This window comes from Carassius gibelio, chromosome B7 (genome assembly GCF_023724105.1).
Source record: "Carassius gibelio isolate Cgi1373 ecotype wild population from Czech Republic chromosome B7, carGib1.2-hapl.c, whole genome shotgun sequence".
Lineage (NCBI taxonomy): Eukaryota > Metazoa > Chordata > Actinopteri > Cypriniformes > Cyprinidae > Carassius > Carassius gibelio.
Window position 1 is genome coordinate 11,355,982 of NC_068402.1, and position 27,928 is coordinate 11,383,909.

General features: G+C 39.8%; 1 protein-coding gene and 1 long non-coding RNA gene across 2 annotated transcripts in view; one reads left to right on the forward strand and one right to left on the reverse strand.

Annotated features, from left to right (window-relative positions):
• The first annotated feature begins 861 nt into the window (after positions 1 to 861).
• On the forward strand, positions 862 to 17,620 carry LOC127961167 (cytochrome P450 26B1-like). The gene is made up of 6 exons (XM_052560149.1): positions 862 to 1,787; positions 9,078 to 9,302; positions 11,989 to 12,264; positions 12,389 to 12,544; positions 14,274 to 14,555; positions 15,563 to 17,620. The coding sequence occupies exons 1-6, from the start codon at positions 1,584 to 1,586 to the stop codon at positions 15,953 to 15,955; spliced, it is 1,536 nt and encodes a 511-aa protein (XP_052416109.1). The 5' UTR covers positions 862 to 1,583; the 3' UTR covers positions 15,956 to 17,620.
• A 4,662-nt stretch (positions 17,621 to 22,282) lies between these two features.
• The window catches only part of LOC127961169 (uncharacterized), a 117,102-nt gene continuing 111,456 nt past the window's right edge, over positions 22,283 to 27,928 (reverse strand). Inside the window, exon 4 of the long non-coding RNA XR_008154387.1 lies at positions 22,283 to 22,519. This is a non-coding gene — a long non-coding RNA (uncharacterized LOC127961169). The remainder of the gene's footprint in view (positions 22,520 to 27,928) is intronic.

The following is a 27,928-nucleotide window of genomic DNA, read 5'->3' on the forward strand; positions in this document are numbered from 1 at the left end:
CACAATGTTTAAGTAACCTCAAAAGTTAGTCAGAACGCAAGTTCATATAGTGACGGTTGGCTACATCGGCACCTTGCGTTGTTTTTTTATTTAATAAGCAAAAATACTGAAATATTTATAACCTTATTACAGATGTTCACAATAAACCTTACCGATTTGATTAAAAAGACTTTAATATGAGTTAACTGTGGGCGCCAAATAAAAGCTAGGGTTGCGTAAGACGCATCTTCTAATCATCATATTCGCGCCCCTAAAGTGTCCCGTTTCAAAGAAAGTCTTTTAAAAACTTGATCCCCTAAAGGTTACAGAAAGCCATTTCTGAAGAAAAAACAAAAACAGATAACGAATGAATGAGTCAATGAATGAATCACTGTGAATATTCACCGGACTAACGGCGCGCACTGCTGCTGTGCTGAACAGATGCGCATCTGGACAGTCAAGGCATTTGTTAGAAAGTTTAAACCGATACTGAACCCACATGTCTATTGTGGTGTGTTACTGAGTCTAAGACAAGATAACACTGTTATAACATTACGTGTCATTTTTTTCCTGTGGTTTTTGAGCCCTGCGGAGTAATCAAGGTAAGCTCCGCGTGACAGCATCATTAAGCCCATCCGATTGTTCCATATCCATATTCTGCGAGTGGCAGGTGATACTCTCCCGAACGTATGGAGCTTAAAGTATTGAAAGTCTCTCTCTCTCTCTCTTTTTGGGCTCTTCTCCAGGTCCCGCACGCTCCAGCGCCCGGCCCGTTCACTTTTCACCCCGCCTCAGTTCTGTGGGGTGGGGTAAGGGGGGAGCCGCTTGCACCCTGGCCGAATGCCGCCTCACTGCCTCCGCTATATAAACACACATTGGAGGCTCGCTGTGCGACTCGAACTCACATTGAGAAACTGTATGTGAAGAGAGAGAGAGCTAGAGCGCAAGAGAGAGGTAGAGAGTGAAACTGCATCAGAAAACGGGCTAGCGAGACGCACTACACTCATCTGAAGATTTTTACTGCTCATAGGCATCAAACTTCGGAGGATTATTTCTTTCATTTATTTCTGCGTCTTCCTTATGACCATTATTTGATTTCAGTACATTTGAAAAGATTATATCGAGCTTTCCTGTAAGATATTTTTTAAAATAACTGAAAACATTTTTTTTCTTCAAAAAATAACTTAAAGCTAATTTTTAAAGAAGAGTTTGGAATTTAGAACAACATTTCTAAATCAACTTTCAAGTTTGACAAGTTCACGCCAAATATACATTTAAAAAATTGAATCTAGAATTAACGGGAATATTGGAAAGCGATTTGCATAATTTAAAATGATATACAAACATTTAAGATCGCTTTGTAATAACCAGCATTCTGTTAATTAAACACTTTATTTTATTCATTTACTTTTCGTTACAAAACTTTGTTGCGTTGAACTTTTGGTAAGACAGATTCTTTCTCAGCTATTTTTTTCAGAATAGGCTAATTGAAGCAGCAAATCATATATAACTCATAAGTCACCTCATATACTCCCTAGAAGGCTTAACCACTGTAGTGCTCATCACTCTTAAGAAATATCTGAGAGTCCCGGACCTTCACAGCCATGCTCTTCGAGAGTTTTGACCTTGTCTCGGCGCTGGCGACGCTGGCTGCGTGTTTAGTGTCCATGGCACTTCTTCTGGCCGTGTCCCAGCAACTCTGGCAGCTGAGATGGACCGCAACACGGGACAAGAACTGCAAGCTGCCTATGCCCAAGGGCTCCATGGGGTTCCCCATCATTGGAGAAACATGCCACTGGTTCTTTCAGGTAAGCGCTCCATCTCCTTGTGTCTTTCCAAGTTTCTAGTCGCCTTGCTATCGCACGCACACCGCTCCGGTGCGCGCCAGGCACCGCGGATTCCTGCGCTCACCAGTGCATATAGTCTCTCTGTAGGTAACTGGGTTGTTAAAGAAACATTAAGAGTAGGAGAACGTCCACTAATGCTTTTCGCACGTGTGCGCTCGAGCGTAATATTGCGCATTAAAAAGCAAACAGCCTGCAGGTTAGTTATTCCCACGTGTGCAATTTCATCCGTGCCATATTTCCATGGTGTTAATAAGCTGTCTGTTTTAGATAGCCTTCAGTTTTTGTTTCATACAGCCAGTTCTTAATCCACGTGGAACAACCTGTTTGGGGCTGCCAAGAAAGGCGCGCTCCGTTCCAGAAATATTGTAGTCCTTGGCTTCCAATGCGCGCGAGAACACAGCCACTGAGCGCCGGTTGTCAAAACGCACATAAACTCCTCTTGGCGCGCGGGGTGGGATTGATTGCAAGGGCAGGTAGTGTCGCGCTCTCATTGGGCTTCTGTGTAATTACGCGCGCCGGTTACTCTAGACGAACCCGCGTGCTGTGAATGATGCCGTGCCGTTCTGTCATGATACCCAGACAGCGCGTGGTGCGCATACAGTACATTCAGAGAGTCTCTGTGCCGTCTTCCTTAATAAGTCAGAGAAGTTTGTGAACGTTCACTGTAACATGGCTGTTTTAGAACTTAGAAAATAAGGTGGTACATGAACTGAATTCAAATCAGCACAGCGGCCATTTGTGGTATTTAAAAAGTAGGTTATTACACCAACTGAAGCTGTAAAAAAGCATTCCATACAGTAAAAATCGCGAATAAATGTCTTAGGAATTCTTTCCATATTAAATCCATGGTGCGCATTAGCATGTCCCTGGACATTGGCTTGCAGTAGCTGGAGTGGGTTGCTTTCAACTGAGATTTTCAAAAGGGAGGAATGTCCTGGTCTGAGTGGTGTACAGATCAAATTCTCTGGTCAGGAATAGATTCTCCAAAGTTGCTGGAAATCCAGAAGAGAGTTTCCATGCAGTTGGCAGGCTCTCTAGAAAAACAAACAGGCTTGACTGCATCTCAGAGTTACATATTTAAAATCAATAGGATTTGGTCCGGTCCATTTGTGCCAAACTTGTGTCATTCCTTAGTGCTACAGCTCAAGGCATGACTGCGAGGCGACTGAGCGCTACTGTGCAAACATGCAGTTTGAAAAGTTGATCTCTCTCCTTCTTGTGCTTCTGAAAACATGTATTGCTTTTTATCAATCTGTGTACAAGACAACCCCTTAAATTGGTCGGTTAGCCCCTTTTGTGGTCCACATCTCTCTCCTTAAGCCTCAGCGGAGCAGTAGTTGAATCCAAAAGTGGGTCAAATCTGTGACTGACATAGATTTACGGACTCAGAGGAGTGTAATGTTTTTTGCGTTTTCTTGCGGTGTGTCTGTCGTTTTGAATTATGAAATGATTTTGTATTTTGTCTGTGTATGAAATTTCAGTTGACCGCAAAACATATCTGGTCACAACTTTCTTTTTTTGTCCTCTTCTCAATGGCGCTCCAAGCTTTGCTGAAATATCCATATGGTGCATTAACTTAACTGTGTCTATGCCAGGGCCATTACTTTTGAGTTGTGTGATGATCAGTTAAGGTGAGTTCAGACTAAACATTAATAATTCTTATTATATAAGCACAAATTCCTTTGCCATTGTAACAATCACTCCTCGATACTGCAGTTTCTCAGTACACAGGGAAAGCTGTCTCACAGGAGAGCACAGTTCACCCACTGGGCAACCCTCCCTTACCTCTACCCCACGTCTCCACCTTGACCCAAATCGCTCCAGTCTGGGTGGCAATAAAGCTGCCTGCCGGGGGTGGAGGGGGTCGAAAACACATCCACACCCTGGGACAAAGACTACACGGCTTGGGGCTCTGATCAGAATTCCAGAGAGCATGGCCTATAGAGACCTGGGGGATTTAGGAACAGTCTTCCAGCATTCCCTCTCTCTCGCTTTCTGGCTTTCTCCCGGGGCTTGTCGGGATTAGTGAGCATGAAACGGGCATGACTGGCACCAGTGCAGTGTGGCCTCTTTTTCACCTCTGGAACGCACCAACAACCCCTCAAACAGCCTCTTGTCTTTAGGAACATTGGCCGGGGGGTGAAAGCGAAGGGGGCTTGGCAGCAGTAGTGGGAGGAGGAGGAAGGTAGGGGGATAGAAAAGAGAAGAAAAGGGGGTCCCCGGGGTGAGCACTCACACTGCACTGAACAACCATAATCTCTCTCCACAAAGTGTTTCCAGGTCAAAGGGGAGCCTATTCTCTCAGCTCGGCCACATTTAGGTTCTTTGCGCTTGTCTGGGCTTTGGCGTTCGCTCAGCATTAAGCGAAACCATTGCTCTCTGATGCCGATTGCTGATTCTCACTGCGTTACTCGAAATTCCCATACAGTATCTCCTTTCATTTCTGCAGAGCCATGTTCCTCCACGGACACCCTCTTTGGCAGGTACACCCAAGGGTGACTGATAGCCAAATAATGGGACCTCAAGTCTTACTGCCTCTGCTCACTTTCCCCCTCTCTCCTTGCAGAAATGGCGTCTATACCCCAATGGAGATGGGCCAACACACACATCCTGAGAGATTCCAACGGGCTATTTCAGTAAAGGAACATATTATCTTTATTTACGCTGAGACTGCGGGTCAGCGTACGGAGAACTCCTCCCGCGCCGTTACCTGCCGCTCTGAACCAATAAACACAGCAGCCCCTAGACTAAGCCATGCAGTCACACACACACACACACACACACACACACACACACACACCCGCACACACGCGCAAATATACAGAAGGACCTGAGGACATGGATCAGAATAATGAGTGATACAAATAAAGAGCAAGGAGCAGAACGATGTGCCAGGGAAAACTTGCCATACACTTTTTTAATTCCTCCACTCCATTCATCTTTCTTTTCTTCTCGTCTTACTTTATGGCGGTAGTATGCTGAAGAAACACATTGAGGTGATTGAAATTGCATATTACAAATTTTTTTACCCCTCAGTCCCTCGCATAGCACCCCATGTGTTCGGGTCAACTGTAGCTGATCTGAATAAATATAATTAAAAGGTTTTTTTTGTGATTTTAATAAAGGGGTCATTTGTATAACATTTCCACTGGCACACAAAGGCTACATTTATGTAGCGGGAGGCTCGACTGGTGTCCAATTTACACAGAAATTTGTATTTTTAGTCCTGCGCACTCTGTGTGGAATGAGCCAGTGGAAAAAAGCGGTCCTCTTTATTGCGCTCCCTTGTAAAATATCTGATAAATTTCTTTTCAAAATAAAAGAAACTATTGAACGTGGCGAGTTAACCCTTTCACCTCCTGAGGCAGAGAACAGGCATGGTTTGTGCGAGGTCGAAGTGCATGTGACTGTACTGTAAACACATTTGATCCATTCAGCTGTTTTGCCCATTTATTGACTGAACTATTTCATTCTGATTCTAAGGCTTTAAATACCCCAAGGGACAGAAACTATGCAGCCACATGAGCTTCTGACACAGATGCTTTTCTCCCAAGAGCCCTGCACACTTTATTGTCTTCAGGCAACATCTGACATGTGTTTTGCGGTCCAAATGAATTTGGAAAGCTTTTCTGTCTTATCACTGAAGATCATCTATCCTCAACCTCTAACGGAGTTCTTGAACCCAGTCTGACTTGGCTCAAAACAAACAGGCTGTTATTTGATTGACAGATGATTTCACTAGGTTTTTAAGGGAATGCGCTCGGAGCAACGGTCACCATGACCATGCATGCGTGCAGAAGTGAACGGACGCACCGGCCGCATATGTGTGTGTGAGTGTATTTGACAGTGCGAGTGAGCTGCAGATTATTACCTCATAGCTTTTCCAGGGTGTGTGGAGCTTTTGTGCGTCAGTGACCCTTTTGGGTTTTTTGTTTTATTTTCGTTCTCTGCACGTCTGAGCTTCTGTGGCCTTGTGAAATGAGGGAGGACATTTCTCACCTTCTAGCCAAATGACATCTGCACAGCCAAACCCAGTGCGTCTGTCTCCCCATTTTGCCTCACGACCTGTTCTGCTATTTCCAGCGCTCCGAGTATCTTTTCTACGAAGTAGATTGTGACCATTCAAAAAATCCTTACCACATTTTCTTATGTGCACATCACTGTCAATAACCATCCTAATCACATTTTCTTATGCTCACCTCAGTCAGTCACTTCTAAGATGGAAAACCATTGCCTTTTCTCTTCTTCTAGCACATCTTTTGCACTTTCCACTTGTACTACACAGGTCGGGTCTGGATCCTCTCTGGCTGCCCTTCTGTGTACACTTGTTTCAGAGGGAACTGTTGGCCCCTACATGTGTAAATACACACATGTAGATGTGAGAAATGTATATGTGTTTTTGGTGATGTAGTGTGTGACCGTACATTGCATACTTTCACTACTCATGGAGAGGTGGAAAAAAGGCTCTGGCCTGGTAAGGATGACAGCATGTGGTGTTTAAAATGGATGTTCTTGTTCCCAGAATTATCAAACACACCAAGTTCACGCAGGTTACACATGACGTCAAAACAGAAATCGTCTGAAGGGGAAATATGAACGAACAAAGACCATAAGCAAACATAATATAATACAAATTACAAGTTCACTTTTGCGTAAATGTGTTTATACATTGAGATCAACAGAGAGAAGTTAGAGAGTGCCCTTATGTTGGGCATGTGTGAAAGACGGCCTTGTCCCGGGTCTGTCAGGTTAAAACGGCTCCTTTCTCTCTCTCTCTCTCTCGTTCTGACTGGTCCCACTGCTGAGAGGTGAACACACACACACACACATACACATACACGCAATCATCCATCATCACACACACTCAGTTCTCACCATGTGGTGAAAGATACTACATTTATTTTCCCCCACTTTCCCTGCATTGCTTTTGGATGTGTGTGTGTATGTGGTTGTTCATGTCAGCATTACCTCTTGCCCTCACACTCACCTGATATGTGAATTCCTCAGTGTCTTTAAGTATAGACTGGCTGTGAGCTGGCCAATGAACATTTCTCTCACCCCACACACTGTTCACGCAGTGGCTGCATCCCCTGTCTAACACCTGTTGAGGTGCCGGGATGCCATGTTTCTGCTTGGCCATGGACAGGGTTCCTCTGGGGGGAAACTTTGGTCATATTGATTTAGAAAAACAGTCTAAAAGTCATTCTTACTGACTAAACCCTGTCCAAATTGGTCAGTTATGATTCTAGAATCAGGAATTCTTTCACCTCCTTACAACAAGGAACCAAAAATGTTTGAATAAGACATAATCCCGCCAAAACTGTAAAACAAAATTGTGAAAACTGAGAAAGAAAAGTGTGAAAGTGTGAAATATGGTTTAAATTGTCCACCACTGCAGATTTTACAGCCATATTTTTTTTCCCACATGTTCTGCCAGTTATAGTTAAACTTTGGCAGATGAGAAAGTGAGACTTAATCTCCTTTTGTCTGACCTTGTCTAGCCTCGGTGTGCATACGTATATCTCGTTAGTCTGATCTCATAATCTTGCTATTTAATTAAGCTGATAATTTGTTTTAGGATTTTAGGGGCCAAGGTGCCATGCGGGTCATAAGACATTTGCTAAGTCTTCAGACATCTCAGCTAGTCTTGAGCTAAGGTTTTCATTTATGGTCTCCGTCATTATGGAGGTGTTGGATGTGTCAGTCAGCCCAAGGTCAAAGGTCAGAAGAGAGTAATCAAAATAGAGAACTAAAGCTTCCACTGACAGATGGTTTTACATGAAAAATGTAAATGCGATGCACTTCAGATTATGCCTGTACATTTACGCTTTTTAATGTTTGCCAACATATGTGCTAAAGGTTAAACGGCAAGACATTATTCATGAACAGATCTGTTTGTGTGTTTATGTGAGTTCTCAATTCTGAACATAAGTGATATAAAGCCAGTCACCTAAGCCTTAAATGTCATAAAGCACTCTTAAAATAAATGTCAATGGTCAAACATCATTTATAATAAAATGAAATGAATACATGATTTAGCAGAACGTGCACTTGCTTCACATTTCAGCTGAACACGCATTAACACACAGAAGCATGCATCATGTAGCATGCTGAGCTGAAATGTATTCATTAGTTACTCTCAGCCAAACAGAAAAAAAAGACGTGCATGCTGCTAAATTTATCCTCGCAAATAAGAGTGTGAGTGTTGGAGTGTGCTCGATGAAACTGGTCACAAATTTCGGTAGGTGGGGGGTAGCACGTGGAGAAAACAGCTCTACTGCCACTTCCTGCCATGGGGTCAGTACGTGTGTGTGAGGCTGAGAGGTTACAGGCCGTCTTTATGTGCTTAGCAGAGGTCTCGAGGGTTACAGGCAATTACTGTGTGTTATACAGAGCAACTCACTCCAGAGCTAAGAGTTTGTTTCATGTTCGGAAATTCTCACATCATGAATGTGCATGATGACTTGTATTGAACAAAATAATGCATTTAATTATGTCATGGCTATAGTTAAAGCACAGGCCATGATACACCGTTCAAGTTCAGGTCTCCTGTCCTGAGAAATCCTGAAATGTATTTCTGTAACCCTTGAAGATCTCTTTTAGATCACTTTGCTTGTTCTCAAATAGTAGAGGTGAAGGGGTCAAAGTTTGCAGGATGTACTGGATTCCTTGCCGATTAGCCCTTTCAACCAATTTTTCACACAACACACCGACTTAGAGCTAATGGCTGCGCTCATATACTCATTAGATCACTTCTCTCAGCGTGATCCCGAAGGCTAAGCCTGAGCCTGTTCTTAGCTAAAGCTAACCCAATTGCATAAAGAATGCTGTGAACGGGACCCTTATGCCCTTACAATACAAAAACAAACAAAGTGGGCTAATCCCACAAGGCTAACACCCTTCATTCCAAATACCTATTAGCCCTAACACCTCATTACATCTGTAATATTCAGACGGAAATTTCTTAGCCTACAGTGTTGCGTTCAGTTTTATGGGTTAGTGCTAGGCTAAAGGTTAATAATCTGATTGAAACTACAAAGGTAATAATTCTGTTCAATTTACGGTTTAAAACCAACAGCTGATGTTGGCCAAAAAAAAAGCAGTGATTTATTAGTCAAAATATAAACAATATAGTATTATTTTAATTAAATTAAATGTCAATTAAAAGGTCATTCATTTTTATATATACCATTTAATGCCTCTTATCTGCAACTAATGTGTTTTCTTTTTGCACCTGGTTCTCTTTTTCAGGGCGCGGGTTTCCATGCGTCAAGGAGGCAGAAGTATGGGAACGTATTCAAGACTCATCTGCTGGGACGGCCGCTCATCCGGGTCACGGGGGCAGAGAATATACGTAAGGTCCTGATGGGAGAGCACAGCCTGGTCACTGTGGACTGGCCCCAAAGCACCAGCACTCTACTGGGTCCCAACAGTCTGGCCAACTCTATAGGAGACATCCATCGCAAAAGGAGAAAGGTAAGGTCCATGTACTCTCAAATGTAGTTATGTGGGGTTTTGGTGTGCACCATTTCCTTGCCTTGCCAGTGAAAGATGTTTTGAATTTGTGGAAGGACAAAACCATAGATGGAGTGAAAGAAACAAGATAGAAGGTCAAATATAAAAAGGCTCTGCCATCCTTAAGTCCAGATTTGGAGACAGATACCCACAATGCCTTGCTCCCCTGTGCACTATTGTTACACAGTGGAGGATTACGATCAAAACTAGCTTCTCCTCAAATCCAACGCATTGTTCAGAGACAAAAAAAGCTTTTCTTGTGGAACCTGGTCCTCTTCAGTTCCTTAGAGGCTTGAGTTTCACCCCACACACCTGTTCCTTTGAGGGGTCAGTGGGGTGTAATCAGTCTGGTTAATCCTCCAGGTCCAGGGCCTCACACAAACCCCCTAATGACTGCTAATTAGTCAGCCAGCCTCAGACAGACAAAGACCGCCTTATGGACCCCCTTCAGCCTGGTTTCAGTGTCCTGCTCTTCGCACTAATGTCATAAATATATTTACATTTATTCTTGAACTTCTCTGGAGGTGTACAGCAATGCACAGTCTATACTTTAGACTGGAAAGGTACAGTATGTTCATCAACACGGCCTCTGGGACGTCCCGTTCTAGGGGCGTTTAGGAAAGAAAAGAAGTTGTGTCTCTTTAAGGACCATTGCTATACATATACTGGAGAGATGCTGAATGCAAGCATTAGATCCAAACCTTGGGATGCAACTATATAATTGATATAATTTCCTAGAATAATTCTTTTTTATTGTTTTAACTGGCTTTGTATTAATGGAACTTCAAAAGTTCTTGGATGTGCTGGTCATTAACAGGATGCACAACAGCTCATTGATGCATCTAAATCACACTTGTTGATATACCCGTCTAGCAGAAAGCCTATCAAACTGTGGATTTGGTGAGGAGTTGAATTTATTAGGTTGGCCAGTAGAGGGCACAGGATCTTAATTCTGCACTCACCTGCCTACACAAAGTGCTCTTGCTCTGAATGAAGGATTTTGTTTTAGTCAGCGGGGGAGAGAGAGAGAGAAAAGAGAGAGCGAGAGAGAGAGAGATTTGAAAAGGAGAGAGAAGTGTAAAGAAAGTGAATGGTTTGGAGGAGAGAATAAAGAGGTCTTTACATTCTGGTCAAACCAGCAGCTTTGAGCAGTTTCATATAATTTAAGACATATGGAAATTATTAGGGTGGGGGAGTTTTAAAAGGCTGTGTGTGTATGTGTGTGGAAAGTGCAGTCACGTTTTGTAATGAAGACAGGCGGCTGTTTTTTTTCCAGTAGTGTTCAAAATCCTGTATAATAGGGACTGGCATTAGTGGAGCTTGACTGACGTCTGTCTAGTACGCAAAGACTCACAAAGGAAAATAGTAACCTTCAAAAAAAATCCAAAACCAATAAGCAGTATAAATATGGTGTTCTGTTGCATATATTAATTTATGGGTTGCAGCTAAGAGCGATGTCTGACTCAAACATGCTTGTAGCCACTCGTTTTTTCTCCACACATGTGAACCACTGTAACGTGCCAGAAAAGGATCCGATGTTAATGATGTAATAGAATGGACAGCTAACTGGTGGTTTTACGTACATGAAGAAAAACATGGAAAACCAAGTGTAAATAGGTGTGAAATAAGCTTTTAATACCTAAATGATATACTAACAGCCAGTTGATCATTAGAGTTAGAAATGAAGTGGGTCTGAGAAGAACAGCACAGAAAGGAGATACAAAGAAATGGGCCTTGGTGAGAGAGAAAGTCAGACGGAGAGACAGGAGGAGGACACACAAGTCTCCGCCCCCCCTTCCCTTTACTACTGTGGAAAAAAGCAGGGCGGAGACGAGGTGTTTGGAATGAGATGGCATATAAAAAGTGCTATTGTTAGTTGTGGGCACTGGAACATGGATGTTATTTCACTAAACAAACCAGCACAACTGAGGTACATTAGAAATGCGCTGCCGCGGCCAGGAAAATCTTACCTTCGCCTTTCACCCTCACTGCTGATGCAGAGGGAAATTCTCTCAGATATTCTAAGAGCGAGGTGGAGGTAGATGAGTGGCAGTCAAGAGTACAAGAAGGTCAAAAAAAGTGAGGACTTCAGAGTTAATGAGAATGTTCCACGCTTCAAAATATTAGACAAATAAGCTTGGCCTTTAGGTGTTGACTGTGGCTTGAGGATAATATTTGTGTGACATTTCTTGCCTGTAGAGCACAGAGGTGCTGGATTGTGATGGATGACGCAAGTCATGGGCCAGCTGCATTGTGGGAAGTGTAGTTCAGCAATGCAGGCCCATAAGCCTGAATCAAAAACAAATGTTTAGTATTTTTAGAACAGTGCAACTCTGTTTTCATGCAATTTACGTGTAGATACAAACTCTTAAATAATATTGGATTGTCACATATCCAGTCAGGTTCATAAACATGCATGTATTTGGAAGCAGATGCCTCCTGTTGCTTTCTTGGGCCAGTCAGATAATGTCCTGGGCTCTTTGGTAAAATACATTGTTCTTATGAAGATAAAGTTTTGGGACTTGCAGCTATAAATGTATAAAATTCTCAGCTGATTGTAAAACTGTTTATGCTGTTTAATTGGTTCTCTATTGGTGCAAACACCAGAGCACAGCAGACTGACTGCATTTTCACCCGTGTTTCTCAGATCTTTGCTAAAGTCTTCAGTCATGAGGCTCTGGAGAGCTACCTGCCCAAGATCCAGCTGGTCATTCAGGAGACCCTGCGGGTGTGGAGCTCCAATCCTGACCCTATCAACGTTTATCGCGAGTCCCAGCGGCTCTCCTTCCATATGGCAGTGCGTGTGCTCCTGGGTTTCCGTGTCTCTGAAGAGGAGATGCACGGCCTTTTCCACACTTTCCAGGATTTTGTGGAGAATCTTTTTAGCCTTCCCATCGACCTGCCGTTTAGTGGCTATAGGAAGGTAAAATGTCAATATGTATTGTCTACATCACTTCAAAATGGAGAATGGGATTAGACGGTTTCTGTGCTTCTGTGCTAGGAACACAGTGGTGGATAAACTAATACAATTGTGTGTGTGTTTGCAGGGTATTCGTGCAAGAGACACACTCCAGAAATGCATAGAAAAAGCCATCAGAGAGAAACCACTCCACACTCAGGGGAAAGATTACACTGATGCTCTCGATGTGCTTCTAGAGAGCGCCAAGGAGAACAACACAGAGCTTACGATGCAGGAGCTCAAGGTGAGCGAAGCAGCGCTAATACACTACATCTTTGTTCTAAAAACCATGTTCCAAAAGCTGCCTACATAGAGAACATTTTAAGCCCTCATACAGTATGTGCGCTTTCCTGCGTTAAAGCTATTCCAAACATCACTCACCAAATTTTGAAAAATCATGACAAAAAGTGGAAAAATCTTTCAGTGAATCAGCTACTGTAAGGAGAAATGTTGATTATAAATGTACAGCATAATGATACTAAAATATTATAATATTGTTTCATCATGTTTTATTTTTTTTTGCTTATTAGTCTATCAAGTCATTAGCTAAGCAAAATGCTAATATCAAACTCCACTGGACTCAAATGTGAGCATCTCTTGTGCACTTTGTGAGGTGTGTGAGTGACTGTTGTAGCATATGTAGGCCTTTCAAATCACTCACTGAAGACACTTTTCACTTCTTTTGGGATGCTATCTTAGAAGGCAGCTGACTAGGTAGGCAGTAGAAAGCAAGGCAATCTGTGTTAAAAAACTAAATGGCCATCTAGTCTGCATTATAGAGGAGTTCTTTCTCAGTCTTACTGAAATGGAGATATTTTATCATCCTTTTAAAAATAAAATTAGTTTCAGCTGTATTTTGTGACGTCATCTCTATTTAATGCTGTACATTACACATTTGTAAAAATGGTCATGGTTTTCACCACACAGTCATCCTCCCAGTCTTTCTATGCTTATCCTTTTCTTTTCACCAGATGATTTAGTTTTCATTGTGAGGTCAAATTGTGATTACTTGATTACATATTAAAGCAGAACAGAAAGTCCACACTACGATATTGGGAGGCATGCAGCGACTCTCTGGCTGCACACTTTACCCACTGACCGCGTTCTTTATTTCGGTTCTCTCTCTCCTATTCAGTTCTCCCGTCCCATGCCCAAACCGGGATGACAGACATTTAATGACACAGATAATGTAGGCTCCATGTAGGCTATTGTTACCTGGTTATTCCACTCGGTTCAGACGTTTCAGATTTTTTCTTTTGTAAGATACATGCGTAGTCTCCTCAGACAGTGGCGGCAGGGGTGGCTCCCAGGCCTGTCAACACCAACTCACTGGCAAGCAGTTAAAATAGGGAGGGAGAGAGAAGAGAGAGAAAAGAAACCTGTGTAAGATGGCTGCCAAACCTCAAAGAAAAAAGAAGAGAGAAGGAAAGAACAGAAGTAAAGAAGCTCCATCCTAATTTCAGAAAAAGTTACATTGTGGTTAAGTAGCTAGACTAGAGACAACATAGCAACACAATTGTTCTGAAGTTTAGGGTCAAGTTTTTTTTTTTTTATATATATATATTTCAAACAAATGCTGTTCTTTTAAACCTTCTATTCATAAAAGGATCTAAAGAAAATATTAAGTAACAGAACACTGATAATAAGAAATGTTTCTTGAACACCAGAGAAGCCTATTAGAATGATTTCTAAAGGATAATGTGACACTGAGGACTGGAGTAATGATGCTGAAAATTAAGCTTCGCCACAGAATGAAATTACATTTTAAAATATGTTACCTTGCAATGTATCAACCAATTCAAGTGTCAATAGCATTTAAAAATGAATTACATCAGATACGAGTTTCTACAAAGTTTTATCACCGCAATCAAGCAACAATTCATCAGTAATAGTTGTCAACATGCCAGACTATTAGTGTCAGGTGTCTAGGACTATGTGTCATTAAACCACAAAGCTTTTTATATCTCCTGCAGGAGTCCACTATTGAGCTGATCTTCGCTGCTTTTGCCACAACAGCCAGCGCCAGCACGTCTCTGATCATGCAGCTGCTGCGGCACCCTGCGGTGCTGGAGAAGCTGCGCGAGGAGCTGCGGAGCTGTGGCCTGCTGCATGACGGCTGTCTGTGCCAGGGTGAACTGCGACTGGAAAGCATCATTAGCCTCAAGTACCTGGACTGCGTGATCAAAGAGGTCCTGCGTCTGTTTGCCCCCGTGTCCGGAGGTTACCGCATTGCCACGCAGACCTTTGAGCTGGATGTGAGTTGTTGAAGATCTGCAGCTACTAAAATCATTTACTCACCCTCATGTTGTTCCAAACAAGTATGACATACTTTTTTTTCTGTGAGAAACATATTAAAATGGTCTATGGGGAAAAAAGGTATCTATACAAGTCAGTGGGTTTCCAGTTGGATCACAGTGTTCATAAAAATATCAAAGAAAAAAAGAAAGTCATACAGGTTTGGAAAGACTTAATGATGAGTAGATGATGTTGGAATTATCTTTCGTTTTGTGAACTATGCTTTTATAGTTTTGTATTGATGTTAATGTGAATGCTTACCTGTTTTACTCTTATAACCAGTATTATTTATATATTATTGTATCATATTACTAACCGGGATTTAAACTGACTTTTTAAAAAAAAATCTCCGTCCTCATTAAAATGCAAGTGCATGCCATGATGCACTGTCAAGAGCATGCCAAGCCAACAGGTGGCAATATAATCTCAACCATAAAGCCATGTTGGCCAATCAGAAACCTGAAAAAGTTATAAGTAGGCGGAGATAACAGTGCTGGCTCCGACATCACAAGCCAAAAATGACGTTTCCGCTGTTTCCGCTATTTTTCTGAGTTTTTGAAAATCTTCACCCTGGCAGGTGTTTTCAAAAATTTTCGGTTTCAGTGACCTGGCGCTGCATTTGTGTGTGGACGAATGGCCAAACCACGTAGAAGAAGCTGTGCTTTTAAAAATAACCATGTTTGTGTGGACAGGGCCTAAGTCGCTTCGGATAAAAACGCCTGCTAGATTTAGATTTCCTATTAGCTATAATTTTTTAATTTTTTCAGTTTCAGTTTTAGTACTTTACTTTAAAACTTGTTTTATTTCAGTTGGTGGCCAACATTTCCAATTTTCATAGATTTACTTTCCATCTAATTTTTATATTTGATATTCTTTTTATATTCATTCTGTATTGTTTATATTATATTTTGATAGTGTTAGTTAACAATAATAACACTTCTAACTTCTCTTTTTGTCCGTCACTCAGGGTGTACAGGTACCCAAAGGTTGGAGTGTCATGTACAGCATCCGTGACACCCACGACACCTCAGCTGTGTTCAAGGACGTGGAGGCCTTCGATCCAGACCGGTTCAGTCCAGAGCGAAATGAGGATCGCGAGGGCCGCTTCCACTACCTGCCCTTCGGTGGTGGCGTTCGCTCCTGCCTCGGCAAGCAGCTGGCCACTCTCTTCCTCAAACTCCTGGCCGTGGAGCTCGCGGGAGGGAGTCGCTTTGAACTGGCCACGCGGACATTCCCGCGCTTGATTTCGGTCCCCGTGGTGCACCCCACAGACGGCCTCCGTGTAAAATTCTTCGGCCTCGACTCCAACCAGAACCAGATCATGGCCAAGTCGAACAAGATGTTGGATGCCACCGTGTGACGGACTTCATACCTTGAGCAGTCACTTGAAGTTGAAAAGACTCTCATTTGCCAAAAATGTATAGTCTATCATTTGTAAAGAAGTATATCATAAATATATAAATTTAACTGAACGTATTTCTACATCAGGAGAGCACAAGAGGAAGGTTTCAGAAAAGAAGAGGTGAAAGGGACAGTCATATAAGCCGATGAAGATGTCACAGGGTCTTGAGATGAGAAGTTTCGTGTGCCGTGGATGCTGAATTCATGTATATGTATATACAGTGTGTGTCCTTTTTGTGTGTGTGTTGGAATACGTGTTTTTTTCTTGTGTGCCTGTTTGCGTTCATGGACAGGTTGTTTTTTAGCTAAGGTATTAGGAGTTAGAGTAGGCAGTGTAAACTAGAATGAATGGGAGGATTGTGTAATTTACTCAGGTGTGTTAGCAGTACAGAAGGAGCTTTCAGATTAACCCAGTACTTTTTATACATGCTCTGTACATAAGTGACAATTCATAATATTCTTTTTAAGAGAGCGTGTAAAAGAGGTGAGAGATGAAGAGATATATGTAGACAGAGACTATAAGAGAAAAGTAACCTTTGCAGGCTCTCAAAACAAGCTATAGAGGGAATGAGGGACTCATTCCTGTTGCAAATGTTATATTTGATGAAACAAGACATGTATGAAAAAAAAATCAAGTCAACTGTCGTATATGCTGCTTTGGGGGATGCTTTTTATTTATATGATGGAGCAGAGTGCCACCTGACCTCTGCAAAGAGGAAGGCTTCTCTTTTTTTCCTGCTGCTCCACATCAATATAAGAAAGAAAAGATACTGTACATACAGTAGATGATGGTGGAACTGATTGGACAATCATCAGTCAGTAACTCTATATACCACCAATCAGGAGAGTTTTCTGGAGACGCCTCTGAAGGGACTTTAAAGGCGTTTGGGTGAGAGGCACTAGGACTCTGAGCAACCTGAGGAGGTTTCTTCCTTCACTTTCTCTACAGGACTTTTCTTTGATAAAATATGCCACTGATCTTTTTTTATGAATTAATGTCTGCTGCTTTCAGTGTACCATTTTCTAACAGAGAGTAGATTGCTACACCTTCAGCTACAGTACAGTTTTGCTATTTCTAAGCAAATGTTGTGAGAGCAAGAGGGATTTCACCTATTAGAAAGCCATTGGTAAAACATATTTGCATTGTCTAATATCCTAATATTCTTGCTATTAATATTATTATTGTAATAAATCTTATTTTAAGTGCTATTTTTGTTATATTTCAGAATAGAGTTCTAGTATAAGTAAAGTCTGTTGGTAAATACTGTTCTATTTAGAATGATATGGATTTCATTTATACTGTATTGTACACAGTGTTTAAATGTTAATATGGTTTTCTGGTCTTGTAATAATTATAATTTTTGGTTATCATTATTATTATCATCATTGCATTTAGTTAATATTAATAAACAGAAGCACTTGCGAGGTATGTTTATTTTGACTACATGTTCTGTTCTTTTGTTGATTGTTGAGTTTGTCTGTACATATATTTTATTCCTTTTTACAAATCCACATTTCACGTAGTACAAATATGAATGTTTCCCCCCTCCTTTTTGTTACAGTGATTCTTAAATGTACTTCGTAATTTTATAAACCCTTGTAATAAACTATAATGTGAAAATCAGTCGTTTGGTCCTAGTTTTTCTTGCATCATTCTGCTTAACAACATTAACAGCTTCCTTTGCCACTTAGACTCAAGGGTATCTGGATGTGTTTTGAACATGATTTTCTAAAATTATGGTTAAATATTTTAATTGTTAACCACATGCAAGTCTGTTTTACATCACCTAGGAACCACAGGACAGCCCTTTGATGGTTTGCAGTTATATTCTGCGAGGGGAAAAAGGAGAAAGCTGATCTCTTTGATGTTCGCTCTTTTTGATTTGTTGACTCTATTTGTTCAGACCTTTGTGTTTGTATATTAAACAGTAAATATACAGTGAAGTAACAATATACATGGTTGAACTGACCATGTACAACCTTAAGTTTTCAACCAATACTTACAGTAGTGATATGGAGACACACATGCACACTGCCGACAATTCAACAAACAACAGCTTTATTCAATCGACGCCAGATGTGTTGACCAGCACTCCCTTCAAAGAGTTGCCTTAGCAGACAAACAACCATCCTGTTCTCATGTTCTCATTTTTGCTTTGGAGTCTTGCTTATTCATTTATGGCTTTCTTTGTTTTTCAATAATTATTGCATGCTGTTTAGTTATTAAAATCATCCAAGCATGCCCTAACAGCATTATGGAAGAGTTGTCAATTAAATGTGACTAGCGATACTCGGCAAAATGATAATGCCTTAATCGCAATATGTCTTTCATAAGGACTTTCACAGATTTTCTTTGAATAGACCTTAATAAATGTTTAATGTTATTGATCCATAAGTGAAAGCAGAATAACTTAGGGGAGAACCATCCTGATGACCTGGACCACAAGAAAGCTTATCTATGCTATCTGTTTTCATATATATATATATATATATATATATATATATATATATATATATATAGGACCCACTTTATATTAAGTGGCCTTAACTACTATGTACTTACATTTTAATTAATAATTTAGTACAATATACTTACTGTGTACATACATGTTTTTACATTGTACTTATATATTTTTTTTAAAATATATGTAATTACATCTGTATTTCATTTCTGTAATTACATTTATGATTACACTTTTGACCCATACTTTACACCTTAACCCACTCTTAAACTTACCCATACCTCCAACCCTCTCCCTAACCTTACCCCTATCCCACCTCAATAGCAGCAAAAGTGTTTTACAATACAGTATGAACACAATAAGTACATTGTAAGTACATAGTAGTTAAGGCCACCTAACATAAAGTGGGACCATTTAATGTTACTTGACATTTCTTTATAATTATTTGTGCAATTTATTAGCAATTGCTGTGTCAACTTTTGTTGACGCAGATTTCGTAGACCACTCTCCTTGCCAGGATCTGTATGATGGGACCTGTGAAGGAACTATATGCTACAGTATGTGCCATCTTACCTTAATATCCATTTCCCCACCATTCCCTTTTCTACAAATATCTATGTGACTCCACTTAGCCTCTTTGTCTTATCTGACCTGATGCTGAACAATGGATTCCTTTCAGTTTTCCGCCCCCCTTTTCCCAACCCTCCCAGGAATCCTCATTTCCAACCGCAATGTCTGTGAGTGTGCCTGGGAGCAGATATTTGGAAGACATGGAGATGCTTCCAGGATTCTTCGGCCTTCTTATTGTTCTCAGTGGAGAAGAGTCTGAGAAGAGTGGAGAAGAGTCACTACTGAGACTGCTCTGAGCTAGCCATCGCTCCTCTCCACAACATTCTTGATGAGCACTCAGATGTTTCCATTTCCATCTGCCATTTAAGTCTTGCTAAACGGACTCAAAAATCCAAGGACATGCAATTGGTTTCAACAAGCAGATTTGGATTACATTTGGGAACAAAAGGCTGTGACATTTGGAAAAGCACATGTCTGATGTTCACACAGACGCTGAGCAGATTTATGTTTCAAATGCTGGTGGGATCGTTTTGTTAACTGCTTGATTTTTTTGTTTTTAACTGCAGATGACAGAAGAATTATTGTAATTAAGTTGAACTTTGTATGTTCTAAGTATTATACACATTTTATAATCTTATGGTTATATACAGGTGCTGGTCATATAATTAGAATATCATCAAAAAAATTATTTATTTCACTAATTCCATTCAAAAAGCTAAAATTTTATATTATATTCATTCATTACACACAGACTGATATATTTCAGATGTTTATTTCTTTTAATTTTCATGATTATAACTGACAACTAAGAAAAATCCCAAATTCATTATCTCAGAAAATTAGAATATTCTGAAAAGGTTCAATATTGAAGACACCTGGTACCACACTCTAATCAGCTAATTAACTCAAAACACCTGCGAAGGCCTTTAAATGGTCTCTCAGTCTAGTTCTGTACACAATCATGGGGAAGACTACTGACTTGACAGTTGTCCAAAAGATGACCACTGACACCTTGCATACGGAGGGCAAGACACAAAAGGTTATTACAAAAGAGACTGGCTGTTCACAGAGCTCTGCGTCCAAGCACATTAATAGAGAGGTGAAGGGAAGGAAAAGATGTGGTAGAAAAAAATGTGTACAAGGAATAGGGATAACCGCACCCTGGAGAGGATTGTGAAACAAAACCCATTCAAAAATGTGTGGGAGATTCACAAAGAGTAGACTGCAGCTGGAGTCAGTGCTTCAAGAACCACTACACACAGATGTATGCAAGACATGGGTTACGGCTGTCATTCCATCATGGCAATGGGTGTTTCGTTTCTGACATGCGCTGTACGAGATAGACCAATCCAGAGCCAATCACAAAGGACTGTGCCATCTGACCAATCACAGCAGTGAGGTCTCACAGAAAGGAGGGGTTTAGAGAGACGGATTTTTTGAACTGCTTCACACAAGTACTTTACGAATCATTTAGAAATGAGGTCAAATTAAATATATATATATATTTTCTTTTACCTTGCATGCATGTAAACCTTTTTTTAAGACTCATTAAACAATATTAGCAACCTTAAAAATGGCATCATAGGGGCACTTTATCATTGTCATCTGATGTACACTACCATGCCAATCCCTCCAAGAGTTGTCATGACAGAAATACACACACACACACGTATACAGAACAGGCAAAAACTGAAATTGACATGCAAGTTGACATGAGTTACATGATAAATCTTTTTTTTTTCTTTAGTTGTTCAGCTATATGGCAAGAGAGTTATTGTCCTTATATTTCTGTCTGTCAATATACTATATCAATAGGCGAACATTAAAAATAAAAAGTGAAGTGCATGTAGACATACTATAAGTTATCTGTTAAAACATTTAAAAAAAATCTATTTCTTCAGTTCTTCCTTCTTTTCTGAATTTTCAGATAAGTCATTCTTTCATTTTATCCTTCTCTTCTTGGCAAGAAATCTCATGCTTTTACATGTTTGCGGTTGTTTAGTATCAAATTAGTGATGGGAACAACCCCTGGCTTGCCAGAAAAGTACACTAACAGTGGGAGCAACGTGTATCCTTACAAAGTCACGGTGACGCAAGTTTTCAATTTGCCGGTAATTGCTACAAGCTGATTTGGGGTTTAAAACTCTCAGCTGAGAAGCCAGGATGGAGTGATGACAGGACATGCTTGGTCCATGTTTGGTCACAGAACTACAATCAAACCAAAACCCACAAAACAACAGGCATTTGGTGGGGTTGGACCAAGGTATGTACGCTTTCCAACCTCTCTTCAGGAGAATCACTGTGTGAGATCATACACCTGACCAGCCTGAGCACTAGACATAATTGGGCTATGGGAGTTTGGGACAGATGAATAAGGTGTGGTTTAGAGGATCAAAATTTAATTCAGGACAGCATATGTTAAGAAGTAGGGGGATTTTATGTTGGGTATTCTTTTAATACTAGTGGTTAAATCTTTCATCTTTTGTTTTTTGATTCGTTAAACTGAACCATATTAACTTCCTTTCTAATTTCAGTCTGGATTCACAAAGCCTTCATTGTGCTCTGGTTCTGGCTGACAGAATGTAGAACCAGAGAGTGTATACATGTCTGTGTGTAACTGTATTCAGACGTTCATTTTGGCTTATTTATGAACAATGACCTTTCTGGAGTGTGCTTTATACCATGTCCAGACCTTCCAGTGAATGGCCATCTATGTGTCTGTCCAATCTGGTAGAGTTTTTTGGGGAATAATGATTGGAAATTCACAGCATGATTCATTGACACAGCAGGGTCATGCTGGAGACTAAAATAAACTCAGGTCTGACACTGCTTAGATATTCCAGAATAAAATAACACTCAAGTCTTTCCCATAAGCACATTTTCCTCTGCAGGTAGAAAGCAGGATGATGGTTACAGTCAAAGAGTTTTGCAAGAGGTGAAGGTGGAGTTCCTTGCATAAATATACGGGTGGAGATGGAGCAACTTTCTAAAGGTTAGATCTGGATGATTGCATTGATTGTTGTTGTAGGAAATGGGGTCCATATCATAAACATCTACAATTTAGAATGATGCTGTTTGAATTCTTGGATCTTAAACTGAATGTGGAAATACAGAGAAATGACTGGTTAGAAGAGGAGGACAACCTAAAACCACAATGTACTGTAAAAGAAAATGGAGGTTCAACTGAGCGACAACCATCTTCAAGAACCACAGGATTCACATTTATTTCATATAAAATTATTCAGCACATTACATAACTGCTTCAGATTATTTGCTTCTCAAAATTTTTTGAGGTACCGTTTCATGCAAACCTTTTTAAAAAGAACAGTCATGTTTACAACACATTCAAGTAAAAGCATACTATTTTCAGCAATATTTACAGTAGTATGCTATTTCATGTTCATGTATATATATCGCAGATGAAAAAGTCAGTATGCATCATGACATCACTGTGTTTGCTTCACTCCATCACTCTTAGTTCTGCGGTGTTCCTGTAGAGTAAACAAAATCTCTTCTCAGGACATGCCTGGTCATATCAACTTGTTTATTTCCACTGTCTGTTTGTACCTTTTTATTTCAAGAATTTAGCGTTAAGTTTGTCAAAAACCACATAAGACAAAATCTGTGGGCAAATGTTGCAGATGTATGGTCCAAGCTGGAGGAGATCTAAAGCACTGCACTGCCAGCAAAATGAGAACGTTACACGGGGTTGCTTTATTTTCCAGTCTCAAATTACATTGCAAGTTTGAGTGGAAATCAATCTTTCAATTTTTTTTCTCAATAGTTAGCCACCACTGGAAAAAAAATGACCAATGAAACATAATTCTGATCAAAAAATTTAGAAAAGATATTACAGGTTTTCTTATTTGTGTCATACGCACACAAAACAGTGGCACAATTCTACTATGTCAACGCATTGGTACCCAAAATACCATTAGTCAGCTCCATTAGTCAGGGAAGTCATGGCCTAGTGGTTAGAGAGTTTGACTCCTAACCCTAGGGTTGTGGGTTTGAGTCTCGGGCTGGCAATACCACGATTGAGGTGCCCTTGGCCAAGGCACTAACTGCTCCCCGGGTACTGCAGCATAAATGGCTGGCCACTGCTCTGGGTGTGTGTTCACTGCTGTGTGTGTACACTTTGGATGGGTTAAATGCAAAGCATAAATTCTGAGTATGGGTCATGATACTTGGCTGTATGTCATGTCACTTTCTCTCTCTAATTTAGGGGTTCAAAACTCATCCATATGTGTGTCATTTGGCCAATATAGTTGTTTTATTCGTTCATACATAGTTCTCCAGAAGTTCACACACCACCGACTTTTAAGGTTAATTTTAACCTAACAATTGATTAAAGTTTAAGTGTGTAACTTCTGCATCACTAATGGAACCAAAATGACTTGTAATCTGTTTGAGAAGCTTAACATGGCTGAATATAACATCAGGCACTACTACTGTATATGATTGTTCAAACAATATAAGATGGACGTGAACAGAAAACTGAAACTTTTTACAATTATTTTGTGCCACAGAAAATAACACATTTCACATTTGTGTTTGATATATTTCTATAAATTTGTCACCTGCCCATACATTTTAAATATATGATAAATATATGTTGCAAACAGCGATGCTCAAATGAAATGTATTTTTTGAACGTTTAGTTATTTTATATAATAACTAATAACTTTTATCAAATGTGTTATATGTTCACATGTTTTAGTCAACAAATATTTTTTCTTCAAAAGTGAAAAATGTAAATATATTTTCTTGCACTGTAAATATACAGAGGGTAAAATATACTTTTTAAACCTTTAAGAGATATGTAAATATTTCAAATATATATCTATTTTTAAATATACAAAAATGGTCAACAATTATATTTACATACGTAATTATATTTTCAAATATTTATTATATTAAACAAACAAACAAATACATAGGCCATTTTTGTATATTATGAAATATATTAGAAGTTTTATTTATTTATTTATTTATTTATTGCAGATTGGGGCAAGTAAACTGAGATTAATGAGTATAGCCTGAACATGGTCTCTGTAGAGTTGCAGAGTCTGAAGTCTTGCTCTGACAAACCGCATGATGAGTCACAAAATTGTCAAGGGTCCAGAATCCAATTAGCACATCACAGCAACATATTACTGCATTTCCTATCAAATACAGCTCGTCCAAGTGACACCATCAGCACCGACATATCACCACACCCTGTTTGAGCTGCTTCTAAACATGCGTTTGATCTCCAGTCTCAACAAAACACGCTAAAAGACACATTAAGGTCACTGACAGTTTAATGAGAGTTCAACATTTTTTTGTGGTGGTGAATCTGTCAAACTGTTTTGTCTTGGTGGACACAAACTGGCCAATAATGTCCAGACAAAGACCAGGTCCAGAGGTTCATTCATTTGCTATGAGTGTCACGTCAGGTCACAACCCCTAAATCATCAGGACTCCAAATTGTAGCAGCATTATCTGGAAGAGATTTACACTGAAATAAACTTCAGATGTGCGCACCTCTCTTCACTTCCATTCATCCTCTCTTAACCGCTTGCAATTTCTTAACTGAGACATTCAGACGCGTTTCTGGATGGGCGCTTTTTTTCTGGACAGGCCCAGCGGAGGTATTGCTAATGTGAATTGGCTGAGTGGGCTAGCCAAAGTCCCTCATCCTGTGTTTTCATTGACTCTCTCCAGCCCCGGGAGAATGAGAGCTAAGCTAATTAGTGCACCACTGGTCTTTCTTCTCCTGCTGAAGTACAGATATCTGAGGTTTCATTTCTCATCTGGCTCGTTTTGCGGCCATCGCAATCAGCTGGAACATTTAAACCTCCCCGCCTGACAGCTCCCAGTGTCACTGGGAAAAACAGTACCGGGAACACAACTTCTCTTGGATCCTTAATGCCAAATGCCCAGTCACGCTAACTTAAACCACCCTGGATTTCAAGCGCAGTTCCAAAAACCTAATATGTAAATGTGAATCATGGATACTGGTAGCAGCATTGCAGTGCATAACGCTCTATTCCCATAAACGGCATTCAGGATATTCAAAATATAAAGGGAAGAACAAACATCTACATAAGAATTGTACTCACAAAATATTTGCTTGCTTATTGATAAAACTAGACTGAATTGGTTCTAAATCATCATACATTACCTATATGGCAATATGCAAATTTATGCAAAATATATTTCAAACATATGCTGCAGAGAAAAGTAAATACATTTTTTAAAACTGAAAATACATTACAAAATCAAGTACTTCAAAGGGCAAGAGATACATTTTGGCGAAAAGCAATATTCATCATTTTAAATATACTTTAGACAATACATTTATGGCCACAGCAGTTATTACATTATTACTGCATGAACATTGATTTCACAATTAGTTCAGCTTGAGAACAGGAGGAGGGCTTCACAGGCTTTTGGTCCTCTCTGTCTGCCCAACAAAAGATAAATACGCTATGATGTCTTCTTGTTAGGATGTATGTGCAGGATAATATTTCTTCTGTGTCATTTAAAAAGATCATTAAACTGCAGGGAGCCAAGATGGTTCAATCGCGATGCGCTCAGTGTGTCAATGTCACAGTTTAGCGCCACATGTAGCACATAATGGGGTCAGCGACTGAACTTTTACAAACCCCACTGTCGGCCTCTTCTCTGATGACCTCACCGGATTTTAATGAAATATACAGCATCGCTCATTCACACACAAATACGCTCGCACACCGATCATAAGTCAGGATGACTTCACCGGTTAAGTTCACACCGATAAATTAAGCAGTACAGCAGTAAGTAGAAACTTTTGGTTGTGGTGCTGAGACAAAAATGATGTCATTTTCTACACCATTTTATTTACAAAACGGAATGGAAGCAGGATGAAAATCTAATTTTCCATCTGTAATAAACTGCTGTGGTTTTATCTCCATTGTGGTTTACTTGTTAACTTATCAGGGTGCAGTATTAAACCATTAAAGGGAGAGATTTCTAAATTAGAGCACACTTAACACAAAACGTCTGGTGTTTAGGGGGGGGCTCACTCTAAAGTGGATCTGAAAGGCCGTTTTCTACCGATGTCTTAAAATTATGGTCATGTAAGTTAAATATAAACCCCAAAAGGCTAATGGAATCATACTTTATTTCCATACTTAGGGTGGAAGCTGTTTTAGGCTGCCATTAATGCAGTCGTCTCCTCTGCTGGCAGGTGTCTCTTAATAGATGGGCTTTTCTTCCATCATACTGGAAACACATGTTTCATATCCATATTCTCCAATGGAGTTACGAAATATTCTGCGGTTCGGCGAAGCAGCCAAAACATTCTGCAGCGAAAAGAGTGACATGAGTGCTTTGTCTACATGCAGGAACCTCAAAGACACAAACAGAGAAGACGAGAAAAAAAAGGTAAAGGAAAAAGAGGAGAGATGTGAGAAGATAATGAAAAACAGAAAAAGTTGACGGAGCACTGACTAAAAAGAGAGAGTGTAGAGTAAAAACCTTGGGTATTTTTTATCCAGCCATCTTGGTAAAGGCCAGTCTGGAGTCAGTAATTGGATTCATATTTCAGGACGTGCGATGGGGTGATACTGATCTACAAGAAGCCCCCCTGCCAACGCCGCAAGTCAACACACGTGAAATGCTGGAGTCTCTGTAAAAATAAACACATTTGACTTGCTGTCCATGATGAAGGGGCTCCATTCAAGATCTAACATTTTTAATAAGAATTCTTTGTAAACCATGTTAGCCATTATGTGTTTTGCCAACTCGAACCACGCCCTTTCTTCAAAACCTCCGAAAACGACAGCGAACATGAAAAACAGAGAGCGTATCTGATAAAAATCAGTTTTAATGTGAGCGGTCTCTCTTTATTTTCGTTTAGCCTGAGGCATTTCTGCAGTTGTACAGTCATCTACCTCAATCAGAGCCCTGTCCACACAAACACTCTTACATGCACGCACACAGGCCCGAGCATGGACACACACACGCCTCTGGCCTTCCAAAATAAGAGCAAGAAACAGAGAATTAAACCCAGATGATGGGTGAGGAGAGAGATCGATGAAGGATTCAAGGTCAAATCTGAGGGAATTAGATATGCAACTTTGAGAAGTCAAGGGACATGCTTGCCACTATATTTTGAGACTATATGTTGACAAACGTTCTGAGATTTTTCAGTGATGAAAATTATTTTAAATAGTCATGAAATTTCAAATAAAAGACAATAATAGTTTTAATATATATTACAGAAGCCTATTTTTTCTACATAAAAAACACGCTTTGTATAATAAGTATATTATGAGGTAGCAGTTTATAATTCTGAGATAAAAAGTGTAATTATGACATACTAAATCAAAATTGTGAGAAATGTCATAATTTAAAAATATATCAAAATTTACCAAAAGACCTGATAACAATTATGAAATTCCAACTATTTTATGATTACATTTTTCAATAATTTTCCCTGGGCTTTGCATTAGTTCAAGCTCTTACAAAGTGGGCAAAGAGTAAAACAAAACAATAATTATATATAAATTATATACATTATAATATAAACAAATAATTAAAAAAACAGTTGCTGTTTGTCATTGGTGTCGCTATTAAAAAGTTTTACTTTGAAAATACACAAAGAGATATAAATATACTCAAAAGTTAGAGTTCATTTAAATGTGTCATTTGTGTTATTGTTTATCGTTTGTGAAGAACATTTTAATTTAATAATAATAATAAAGATTAAGATATGATATCAACACCTGGTGTCAAGTCAACATTCATAATAATGTCAAGATGGTTCAAATACCATCAGCCTTTATGTAAAAATAATTTACTGAATTCAAAGCTTCAACATTTTTAGAGAATGATGTATGCGCATACACTCTTCTACTCACTTGTGCTTTGTT